Raw genomic sequence first — 12,983 nt, forward strand, 5'->3', positions numbered from 1 at the left:
GAGACATGCAGTTTGGTTTTAAGATGACACAATCAAGTGATATAATATATGGTAAATATAGATGAATAGAAATCTTCCCCCTTAGATTTGTTTAAAGCAATAGACCTTCCCACACAGCACATATCTGGCTTCCTTACTATTGCCTTACTTTTTTTAAATGCAGCATCCATCTTGGCTCCGTCACCCAGTACTGTGAAGCAGCCACTTCCAGTCGCTTTTAGGAATCATTAATGCAGTCTGGAACCAGTTCTCAATCAATTGATTGAAGGCAGATAACAACTCCTCAGATATAGGCCAGGCAAAGTAACCCATTTTTGGGCCAAAAAACCGACAAATTGTAAAAGAATTTTTTTCAGCTCAGATCATTTCTATGAGGTGTCCAGAACAACATACTAAAAGTCCTAAGAAATCCTAGTTGAGGAAATATGTTTAATTCTCATCAATCCGAGGTGTGTGCCAATAAGGCGAGACACCAATAAATCCCAATAGGGCTATTTTTTTCCTTTGGTCCTATCAAAATGAAACTTTACACAATGAAAGTATCCATGACAATGAAAACATTTTGTATTACAAGTTTCTTTGAAAATGAATTTTAATATGCAAATGAGCTATACACTAATTGTACATGCCCAAAATCAACCCAAATAGGCTTAATGTTTTCCTTTACTCCTACCACAATAAAACTTTACATAGTAAAAGTATACTTGAAAAGTAACTTTTTTTGTATTACAAGTTTCTTTTTAAATTAATTTGAATATGCACATGAGCTCCACACTTATTGAATATCCAATCATCCTATACTGCCAATGGGTGATGGCAATGCTGCTTTTAGACTGGCCTCAAACCTGAAAAACTGCCTGGCTTACCTGCCAGGGGTATAACAGGTGCCTCTCATGAATTAGATTTGTCTCTTCAAATGCCACTGCACGCAATTTGATAGCACTACAACCAATCAGAGCAATGAACAATGTGACGTATTAAGCCCCGTTCATTTAGCGAACAGTGGGATTAACTGTTAAATTTAACTTTTGCCGTGGTCGTCTGCAAAACCGAACATTCCACTTACTTGCTAATGAAAGATTTGAGTGCCGTCTTCCAAATTGTAAAGGGTCGAGGCCAAAGCCATCTCAAACTCAAACAACATATCCGCAGCCATCTTTGATGTTTACTATCACGGCTTTGACGGCGCACTGTCGTCATCCGTTTACGTCCGCCCCAGAGCACCATACATAGGGCTCTGGCCCGCCCATATCAGATAGAACCAATTGAAACGTAGCTCAGGATGTCTTGACATATTTAATGAGCTTCAATGATAGGTAGACCTTGACCATTATAGGTTAACTTCTAATACAAATGTTTTACTTTTCATTTAGACTTTCATTGTGTAAAGTTTTAATGTGGTAGGAGTAAAGGTTCAAATTAAGCCTATGCGGACATATTTTGGGTAGCCTATATTTGATAAGTGTATAGCTCATTTGCATATTAAAATTCATTTTCAAAGAAACTTGTAAGACAAAAAATGGTGTTTCACAAACCATGCAAAGCACGATGCAGATGTGCTCATTGTCCAAACTGCCATTGCCTCTGTCAGAACAAAAGACACAGTCTCAGTAGGTGATGACACACACTTGTTAGTACTCTTGTTGCAAGTCTGATCTGTGGCAAGTCTGATCTGTATGGGTTCACTTTGGTGGGCCTACACTGACCTGGTTTGATCTCTGTTTTATCTAGTGCCACCCAATTTCTTCCCTAAAGATCTCTCATTACATTGGTCCATTTCATCACTCAATTTGGCCCACCTGATTATGTTTACCTGCTATTGAGCAGGTAAACATAACCCTGAGCTGCATTGGTTAAATTGTTAACCAATGCAGCTCAGGGTTCACAAACTTTTGGATATTCAATAAGTGTGGAGTTCATGTGCATATTCAAATGCATTTAAAAATAAACTTGTAATACAAAAAAAGTTACTTTTCTAGTATACTTTTACTATGTAAAGTTTTATTGTGGTAGGAGTAAAGGAAAACATTAAGCCTATTTGGGTTGATTTTGGGCATGTACGATTAGTGTATAGCTCATTTGCATATTAAAATAAATTTTCAAAGAAACTTGTAATACAAAAATTTTTAATTATCATGGATACTTTCATTGTGTAAAGTTTCATTTTGATAGGACTAAAGGAAAAAAATAGCCCTATTGGGATTTATTGGTGTCTCGCCTTATTGGCACACACCTTGGATTGATGAGAATTAAACATATTTCCTCAACTAGGATTTCTTAGGACTTTTAGTATGTTGTTCTGGACACCTCATAGAAATGATCTGAGCTGAAAAAAATTCTTTTACAATTTGTCTGTCGTAAAATGCTATTTTGCCTGGACTAATAAAGAAAATCAAAGTTTTAGAGAACGTGCTAACACAGAGTCTTAGGGTGTATTCACACATGCCGTGTTTAGTTCGGTTGAAACGAACTCAGGTGCACTTCCGCCTTCGGTGCGCATCTTTCAGGCAGGTGTGAATACAGCAATCGCACTCGGGGGCGGACCAAACAAGCGCTCCGAGACCCAGCTGAAGAGGTAGTCTCGGTGCGTTTCCAAACGCACTCTGCTGCGGTTCGTTTGTGGTGTGAATTTCTCCAGACTCGATCTGACCCAAATGCAGGAAGCACTGTGCCTTTTCTTTTTTAATAAATTCCGTCAGCTTCACATTATGGGAAAGTGTTGTTGTCGCCATTTTTAGGACGATAAGTTGTGGTTTGACCGGGAGCCCAGAACAATATATTACATTTGATCGAGAAGACGCGTAAAAATGCTGAATGTGTTCAGCAATCAGATGAAGGAGAGGGGAGCATCTCCCGCACAGTGCCAACAGGTTCACGCTGCGCAAGAAGTGTGTGCTTTTATTTTGCTTCCCATGTATGGGACCGTCAATAGCCTACTATCCCCTTGTCAGTGTGGAGCTGAACTGCGCCGAACTGATACCCAGCTGATACACAGCTTAATCAGCTGAGTGTCGGCATGAGCATATTCTTCTCACGAGCCGCACGTCCAGCAGCAAAAATACAGTAAAAATGATGTTTCACATCGTAGACTACAAGCCACATAATGTGGCATTGTCATAGGGCTTCATAATATAACCATATGAAACACCAATAATTTTATGTTTTTCTTCTTTATTTATAGGCTAGATGTAGGCCTTTTTATTATGTTTAACCACATATTATATCAATGATATATTTTGCAGTTTTAACTCCGTGCTTCCTGCTTCTCTCCACCCCAGAATGTCTGTCCAATGAATGAATGACCTCAGATCACGTGTGGTTTTGCTTTGTAATGCTGGTTCACTTACAAAAGGGGCAACATGAAAGTGGACCACACCAAAAAAAAAAAATCTAAACTCTATTTGGTCTGGACCAAAGCAAGTGAACTAGCGGACTTTCCTTGTGTGAATACACCCTTAAATCATGGTCTGTACAACACTATAGAGGTGCAGCACTAGCAGCAGCAGTGTACAATTCTAAGCCATAGGTGCTTTGTCTCTTTTGACATTGAAAGAGTTTCATCCCATTCATCTTCATCAGGTGGCAAACTGCAATCCCCTCTCACACATACACATTTAAAAGGCTGCAGCACTTTAACTCCCCCATGTGTGGAGTAGCAGGATGTAACACTTCAACAAGACGCCTTTTTTTTTTCCTAATTCCTCCTCTAGCTGTTATAGACAGAATGTTCTACCAGCACAAAGGTAGTTTGTCACTTCTTCTTCCACAAAAAGTTTGGATTTAACTAATTAAAAGCAGAAGCTGTATTTTATTACAATAAAATACAACTATATTTTGTCTTATATATATACAGGGCTCTATGGGAGCTCCAGGCCGAGAAGGACTTAGTGGACCAAGAGGAGAGTCGGTGAGTGGATTTCAATGCAAACAGAGGCCATACAGTGTCAAGCAGACAGATACATGTGGACCTAAAGTGGCTCTCAAGTCATTTCTCTGTTGTCCATCCCCATCAATATTCTCATTCTCTTTCCTTTTCTTTGTCTTCTTCTTCTGCATCCTAGGGAAAACCCGGTGAACCGGGACCATCGGGAAAGTCAGGTCTACCTGGAACTCCAGTGAGTTATCTATTTCCACTGTTCATAAGATGCAATCTGCAACAGGCTCTTGCTCGACTAACAGGGAACACATGCAACAAATACACACACACACTTCATCACAACACCTCAATGTATAACACTGTACAATGAGGGTACATTAGTTAATGGTTAGTTAATGCTTATAAAGAATTGAATAACTGTTAATGCTTAGTTATTAATGATTAGTTAATGATTGGTTTGGCATTAACTATGCTTAGTTAACTAATACTTAGCTTCTGATAATTCATCTTTGAAATAACACACAGCCTAAAACTACGACTTCATTCTCATACTATTCTCACAAATGATGACTTTATACAAGTAAAGTATGAATTATTTCTCCTCATTTCTCAAAGTCACAGAATTTATTTTCCATCAATGTGGCCCTACAACTCAGTCGTAGATAAAAGATAAGAGACAGGGAGGAAAATAAGGAATAAGCAGCATTTTGGAAAATCAATGGAGCAAGCGGTTACTGTATGTGGGATCTAACTGTAAGCGTGATATGGGTGTAAAGTAGTTCAATGTTGTTGTGGCCAGGGTGATAACATCACTTTCCCCTGGGTCAACTAGGATTGAAAGGAGTTGAGCAGAAGGAAAAGTGATTGCCAAGTAATATCATGTAGAGGTGCAGTGTGTCCTAAGGGGGCACATGGGCTAGAAGTCCCTGAGGAGGTCTGCTGTGCCACGGAAAGGCTTTGAATTTCCAAAGGTCATCCATAGACAAACACCCCATGCAGTGTCCCCCGCTGATAGAGGGTCTGAGTCATCCACGCAGAATACAGACAAGGTTATGTAGGGATTGGCAGGGAAGCAATGCATCATGGGAAAAAAAGCTCAGACTGGTCAAGGTTGTCCTTGTTTTAGAGGCTTCAGCCAAGATGTGCGTGTCAAGCTGAGTGTGTAAGGATAGGTAGAAAATATAGTTATGAAGCCCCTTCACAACTGGCTTTAACATACATAAATTTCATTTTAAAGGTGCAGTCTGAAAATGGCTTGGTCGAAATTGAATATTTCTTTTAAATTAACTTTTTTTTTCTTCTTATTATAACTTTAAAATATGCCTTCTTTATCTACATAGGAGTGGGGCGGGCCGCCATGTTACACTGCCATGTTTCTACAATAGAACAGAATGGACAAACTGAATGGCCTTACATGTTTTTATATACTGTATTGTGGGTGTATGCTCAAAATGCACCTGTTGGCAGACAAAGAAGAAGTACTATAGAATAAATAACTAAATCCATCTTCACCTCATCCATTGATATTGTGGAAAGACTTGAGGCAGTAGTGGTGGATGATGCTATCTTTAGTAAATAGCTGCTTGTCCTTGAAGGTCATAGCTTATGTAAATTATCCCAACAGGGGGAGTTAGACATCTAGATTTTTTTCACTACAAGATGCTGCCAACATACACTTGTATTACACACTGCACCTTTAATGGAACAGATGGGAACATTACACCAAATCCAAGAGTAACTATTTCCAAACAACAAATACGATTACATTGCATTGTGGGTAATGCAGGCAACATGTTCTGACAAGGAATAATTAGTCCTTATAAGTCTGCACTTTTTTACTATCTGTCATGCAGATTTTCCTTGTGGTAATTTGCCACAATTCACAATATGCCAATGTTGTAATCAAAGAATTATCAGGGAAAAAAAATATGATGAGAGTGTGCATCAATCCGCCAGCACTGATCTGCAGTTATTTCAAAGTGCTCTTTCAGTTCTCATAAACCTCTAGAGCCCTTGGACTCTGTGTACTGAGCACATGGACAAGGTTAATTAAAGTCTGAGAGGGTTCAGTGATCACACAGTTTATAGGGTGACACTGGCACCAGGGCCCGGGGGAAGAGGATTGGACCTTATGACTGATAAAGAGAAATGTATCTTGAGAGACATTCGAGTGAGAGTATATTTTAATTTGTACATGCCGGTGTCACAATATTTACCCAGTTAAGTCCATATTCAGAATCAGACATTGTATAAGACATGTGAAAAAGACACAATGTCAAGAATTAATTCAAATTAAAGTGTTTTTCGAGAATAAACACGAAATATAATTTTGAGAATAAACAAAGACAGTTTGAGGCTACCGTAAAGCTGGAAAGGTGTTAAGAGATTTGACATTTGAGTTATTGATTTCCAAAGTTCAAATCTGTCCAAATCTTTCAGCTTTATCGCAGTATGGAACCGTTGAGTTTGTGCTCAACATTGTGTTTCGTCTTCATTCTCGAAACACGTCATGAAAACAAAAATGTTTCACTCCCGTGCCCTTAATACTCTTAAAGATCTTATTATTGGGAAAAAATAGGGAGTGAAACGTTATCTCATCTCTGTGAGCATTAATGCGTTCAATAGATGTATCCAGTCTGTGGCTGCCATAACCAGCTTGTCCTCATTCCCACACATCGCTTGTAAATATGGATTTTAATCTCTTCAAGCTGCCATGTCCCGTCGCAAGATTAGTAGATGATATTTTGATCCACTGCATGTCTGACTGTTGACTGACTGCAGCTAAATGTTAATCCATCTGAATCTCTCAGTAATGAGCGACTATGGCTTTTAGAACACAAGTACAGTGTGCCATGTGTGTGATGCCATGTGATGGACGCCTCTGCTTGTCATACAGGGTCAAAGGGGAGACAAGGGAGAGCCCGGGAACCCAGGATTACCAGGCTTTAGTGGACCCAAGGGTCCTGCGGTGAGTGACCGGTGGATTTGACATATTTTTTTTTATATAAAGATTCACAAATATGACCAGCTGTGGGTTATGGTTTTAAACTTGTATCTTGATTTCCAGGGTCCACCTGGTCCAAGTGGTCCAGAGGGGAAACAGGTAAGCACTTCAAAACACTATATTGAGGACTATTATTATATCATTAAATCTGTATTTACATTACTGCTAACCTACACTGTTTATGGTGTTTTGTAGGGGATGCCAGGCAGAGTTGGTGATCGTGGCAACAAAGGAGATAAGGTGAGTTCTAGCGATGCAAACAAATATATATGTGTTATTAGATGTAGGTCTAGCTGCAAATCTTCCACCTGATTGACACAAGTGATGCAAATAAACAGTAACTCGAAACCTATAGACATCACACACACTCTTTTTTACAATTAGTGACAAGGTATTCAGGTTCAGGTGTCCAAAGAGAATTGTCTCCAATGTGCTTTTAGAAAACAAAATGGATTCTTAATATGGAATATTTAGTCATTTTAAATGTGTTTGAGTGGCAATTTATAATGGTGGCCACAGCTTAACTCACTCAAACTGAGTGAAACATGCAAACAATAAGCAAGACACAAGTAGATGAAGAAAACATCTATGGCAACTCCAACAATATGCTCAGCAAATACAAAAGATAACATGAAACGCGACCAAATACAGAAAGGGCCATTGTATTTAATGAATGAAAATGAATAATGTATATGGGATAGGGATAATGTAGGGATGGCAGACGTGTTTCATAGTCAGTGTTTCTAATGCAGATGTTTCCAATATGTGAACAAACATGCCATTGACTTAAAATGTAATTGATAACCATTTTAAACTTTTACCAGATTAATTTGAAGCATGAAGCTTGTCTGATGACTTGTTAATTGGACTTCCAAATCAGATATTGAGGAATGGTATACCTTGCTGACTTTGTATAATTCAAAAAACAGACACTAAATATGAGTGACCTCTGATCTTAGAAACATTACCGCCACACAAATACATGGACATTTTTGTGACATAAACAGATGGTGATATATGAGTGAGTCCATCCATAGGGAACACACTCTTCACTATCGCTGTGCAGATATCCATTTGTCATTTTTGATGGTGCTTCAAGCCTGAAAATGTCCAACTGCTGTCATCCGATTCAGGGAGACGGGGGTATAAAGGGAGACAAGGGACAAAACGGAGAGCCGGGGATCCCTGGGAACCCCGGGCAGCCGGGCAGGAAGGGCCACACGGGGATGATGGGCATGTCAGGGCCCCCAGGAGAACTAGGAGCCCCTGGGCCACAAGGAACTTCAGGAAACCCTGGTCAACCAGGACAAAGGGTGAGTCATATTGACGAAAGGCTTAAACTTAATTAGGTTTTGAAACAATGTTTGTAGCAGCCAATAATGTAATAACCGGACGGTCAAGGCTTAGTCCTTGTCACAGCGGGCTTTTCTCTATATGTCATCCCCATTTCCAATCTGCACATTGGTTAAAAAAAAAATATATATATTTGAAAAAAAGTAATAACGGTCGGTAACATGAGCATGGCCAATGACGTCATAATTTTTCAGTTAATTACGCTCCAATGATTTAGATTGAGGTATATGATAATTGAGTTAATCGTCAGTGTATTTGTTGTTTCAGGGAGAGTCAGTATCACTGGAGCAGATGAGACGGATGATCCAGGACGAGCTGGCCAAGCAATTAGATGGTGAGCAGAGTCTTGTCTTGCCTGTAAATCTGACTGAGATATTAGCTGCATTGCAATGTGCTCTAATAGGATAGCCTTAATAGAGCTATGTGAGATTTAAGGGACTTTTTATTTTTATTCCAGCCAAAATGGCTTACATCATGGCTCAGATCCAGCCGGCTCATGTGAAGAGTACATCGGGCCGCCCGGGACCTCCGGGTCCCTCGGGTAAAGACGGCAACTCTGGAAGACCTGGTGCCCCCGGAGAGCCTGGTATGCCTGGACAGAATGGAGGAGAAGGACCCAGGGGACCCTTGGGCCCTAAAGGTAAGACAGAAGCCCATTTTCCAGCTTAATAACTTACTTGGAAACTTTACTTACTACTGAAAAAGTCCGGTCCATTCAAACTTAACTAAACACAAACATTCTGTTTTCCTGTTCCTTCCAGGTGAGAAAGGTTCCTCAGGAGAAAAAGGAGAACCTGGTATCGGTGACAGAGGAGAACAAGGACCCGTTGGCCCGATAGGTAACCACTAATCTCTCTATTGCTGTATCCATTCTCATGAAAGGGTTGCTTTCTCCCAATATCGAGCCGCTAACTGTTCCATCTCCCACTCTAGGTCCAGCCGGTATACCTGGGTACGGTAAAGACGGAAGCCCGGGACAAGTGGGAGGCCAGGGAGAGCCAGGGAACCCCGGCCCCCACGGTCAGCCCGGACCTTCAGGACCCCCAGGCCAGTGTGACCCCACCCAGTGTGCCTACTACGCCAGCCTGGCACAGAGACCCCACACCAAAAATGTCAAGGGGACTTAAAAAGCAAAGAACGGACACAAAGAGCTTTGAAGTCCAGCTGTAATTTATGAACTTGGTCGTTGTCAGTCTGAATCAAGAACTTTTTCCTTTTTTCAAGATAACCTCAGTATGGAGGGCTGAAGCAACATGTGCTGCCGGTCAGATTCTTTGTTTTGATCTTAGTTTTTTTGGTATGAAGCTTGGGGTGGATGGGGATGAAGCATTGAAGGACTTTTTTTCCGATTTAAAGGTGGAGCCAGCGATTCCAGAGAATGCTTGTGGTCAAAATCACATTTTGTCAAAATCTGTGAATATTTCCTCACGATCCGCTACCTGTGCAGCCTGGTCCTACCAGACCATCGTGCTTCATTTCATTTGTACAGAAGGTCTGGAATCGCTCAATTGACAAACGTTAACCCTGGTGTCTGTTGAAGTTTAAAACTATTGGATCTGCCCAGTGGCAATCTGGATCTGCCAACCAATCGCATAACGTTTGGTCATGACGTATGTCATGCACCGGCTTCTGAGCCACTCCCTCTGTTCGCTGATTGGAAAACCTAAGAATATGCCGCAGTCCCAGACTGACTACTGACGGGAAATGAAAATTGAGCGGAAGTACGTAGGCGGGCGGTGCCAGGCTACTACCTGTGTGCACTAAAAATAAAATCCAGTGTTAATACGCAGCCTAGGCTCTTAAACTTGGCATGTTGCTAGCTAGGGTGTCCCCCCCCCTTTGTTTCACAGATTTTGACACAAATTGATATTGACAACAAGCATTCTCCATTTTTGTTGACTCCTCCTTTAATATGGGGTGAGGAGGGCAGCTAAACCGTATTTTTTTTTCACTCACTTGCATGTTTCCTGTACACTATATAGGGAGATACAGTAACAAAGATGATGCAATTCCTTCCCCTTCAACAACTGCCCCCACCGGGAGAGAAGATTTGGGGGACTGTTAATGTATCGTATCATCAGTAATTATCTCAAAAGTTCAGCTTGGCTTTTTCTTGCAGGAATATTCAGTTTTCGTTCCTGCCTCACTCCATTTTGCATCGATAATCATTCACAGTGACAACTCATATGTAGATGTCAGTTATTGCTCAGTCAATTGATGTGTCGCTACTAGTCATATTCTTCTAGTGTGCCGGCAATTACTCGGTCAAGGGAATAATCTGTTTCGTGTCATTGATAGTAATGGGGGGAGGACAGTGGGAGGCGCCATCTGGAATACCAATATAGTGATTCTGTGTGGGAGAGGAGTGTCAATGAGTTAGTGTGGAGAGTGTTGTTTTCAAGCTTTTGGAGAGATTTGAAGGATTTCATTCCAAAACAATGTTTAATTGCCTTACAAAATGCAACAGGTTGCCTACACATTCGGCCATTTTGTATACATTTAGATTCGATTCATCATTTAGAGGTGAATATCTAATCCCGGAATCAAAGTCTGTGACGTTATTTTCTCTCTCTCTCTCCAATATAGTGACATGACATCTATGCATAATTCATCCATGTCAGGTTATGATTTGTTCCAAGCTCACCCACACGGAGCTTATTAAATTCCAGCCGTATATGTTGAGACAGGGAGAAATGTCACCGTTAGATTTGTACTTTTCTGTTTAATGAAGTGGCCCTGGCCCCTTTCTCTTTGACTCGTGCATAGGCCTTGCTGCAGTAAACAGCTTTAGGGAGCGATGGTATAATCGCCGTCTTTGTTCCCCCTTTTATCTTGAAAAGCTGCTCGTTTCACAGTGCTTTCTCTAATACCCCTTCTGTTCTGCGAGGCTTATTAAGTGCCTATGCTGTGGCAGTGCCCGGGCAGCTCAGTCCGGTTTTCAGTCCCTTTTAGTTGGCACCCCGTTGGAACCTTAAATTGGAGAGTTTCTACCTTGCATCCTGATGACCAAAGCATTGTCGTAACCATTTGCCCCTACGTCCCTCATGGACCAATTACAACCTCTCCAACAAGCTCAGACGTGATGGTCATCTAGAACACATTAAATAAACTCCACAAAAGGAAGCACATTCGTCTTCTTTTTTCAAAAAAACACTTCAATACACAAGAGCAAAAGGGAAGTGGAGGAGTACTTATTTTTTTATGAGGAGCATAAATAAGTCTAATGTGAGTTTGCCAAGACATACAGTATGAGTTAGAGGTAAACAATTATCACTATATGTGACAGTCACACGTATCATCTCATGCTCAGGTTACCAAATTAAAAGGTCATTCAAAAAGAATGTGAAATTGTGGCTCCAACATAACTTAGTGTAGAAGATGCTGGTGAGGCAGGCCGGAGTTTTTTTAATTTGACCAATATTTCTCGGCTGCTCTGGAAGCAGAAGTAATTTTGTTTTGTCGACTTACTAATAACACATTCTTCATCCCATAAATGAAAAGTTGAATTAATAAGCAATACAATGTAGATTACATAACATTGTTCATCTACAAACATCATCCTACAACGGTCAACAAGCCTACAAGTTACAACGTTACTTTGTCTAGCTTTAAAATAGAGTATTTTGTTGTTTTTTTGGCCTTACGAGCACTTCTTCCTCCGAGAAATGTTTGTATTACCAAAATGCCAAAGCACAGAATGGCTCCTTTTATCATGGTGGTCGGGAGCTGCCTTACATGTAATGAAGTTTAGAGTGACTGTAGGTTCAGAATCAAAATGTCTGGTTGACATTTAATATATAAACAGTATATATATATATATACATATCTTTTATAAGCTGCTTCCCTGTCAGTGATTTATTATTGAACCTTCAAACCGTATCAGTATTGCCCTTTCCTGGTTTTGTAAATGCTTGTTACCAATAGACCATAATATGTGTTAAAGGCTGGGATGGTAAGTTGGTGCACACAGCTTCAACAAGATTTAACCTTTCATTATTCAAATTTGCTGTTTTTTTTTTTTGCTAATTGAAATATGTATTTTTTAAAGTTACAATGCTAAATTATTCATGATTTGAACTCATACAAATGTGTTTTAATGCATTAACGGAAAGAAAAAAAAAACTATGAATTGGTGCTAAGATATTTAAAATTAGTAGAATATTGTAAGTATTGGAAATACACATGTACTGTACTGTATAATAAAGAGTGGAACGGATTCATTTTATAATACTGGCTCTGCTTGGCTTGTCCCACATGGTTTGAGAAATCTACCGTACATTTGAAATGAGGTCCCTTTGAAGTGTACTCTTTTTTTCCCAGCTTCATCCATCATGTCTAATAATCTGTATGTTGAATATGTGAAGCGATCAACAGTCTTTTTTGCATAATGATGAGATCTATTTAATCAAAGGGGATTTGTTTGCGGGGCAGCTACCATGCAAGCTCTTTCCAACAGCTTGGTAAAGGTCATAGTTGATCTGGGAAATGTATTTGTGTTATGCAAACACAGGTGGGGATGATGTTGATTTTCCTTTGTAACCAGGCAACAGTGACATGCCCTGCTGAATCCAGATCATCTATATAACAACCTGGGGACCTTGTGTTCAATATATTTATTTTTTTCGTAGTTGAACAGAAGTATGATTCATGGAGCTGATGAAAAATGAGTTAAAGAAGAAGTGTCCCCGATATTCTGGATAATCCATAAAACACATTTGTCACTAAAGCTGCAACAATCAATCGAATTAT

At 40.0% G+C, this 12,983-nt stretch overlaps 1 protein-coding gene across 1 annotated transcript in view; it reads left to right on the forward strand.

The window, feature by feature from the left end:
* Positions 1–12,493, forward strand: part of col22a1 (collagen, type XXII, alpha 1) — a 60,954-nt gene extending 48,461 nt beyond the window's left edge. The window contains exons 52-61 of the mRNA XM_080046096.1: positions 3,854–3,907; positions 4,062–4,115; positions 6,774–6,845; positions 6,945–6,980; positions 7,077–7,121; positions 8,015–8,194; positions 8,502–8,568; positions 8,692–8,874; positions 8,996–9,073; positions 9,168–12,493. Coding sequence (XP_079902222.1) covers positions 3,854–3,907; positions 4,062–4,115; positions 6,774–6,845; positions 6,945–6,980; positions 7,077–7,121; positions 8,015–8,194; positions 8,502–8,568; positions 8,692–8,874; positions 8,996–9,073; positions 9,168–9,361 — 963 coding nt within the window. The 3' untranslated portion in view covers positions 9,362–12,493. The remainder of the gene's footprint in view (positions 1–3,853; positions 3,908–4,061; positions 4,116–6,773; positions 6,846–6,944; positions 6,981–7,076; positions 7,122–8,014; positions 8,195–8,501; positions 8,569–8,691; positions 8,875–8,995; positions 9,074–9,167) is intronic.
* The last annotated feature ends 490 nt before the right edge of the window (positions 12,494–12,983 follow it).

This window comes from Ammodytes marinus, assembly GCF_949987685.1.
Source record: "Ammodytes marinus genome assembly, chromosome: 17".
NCBI lineage: Eukaryota > Metazoa > Chordata > Actinopteri > Uranoscopiformes > Ammodytidae > Ammodytes > Ammodytes marinus.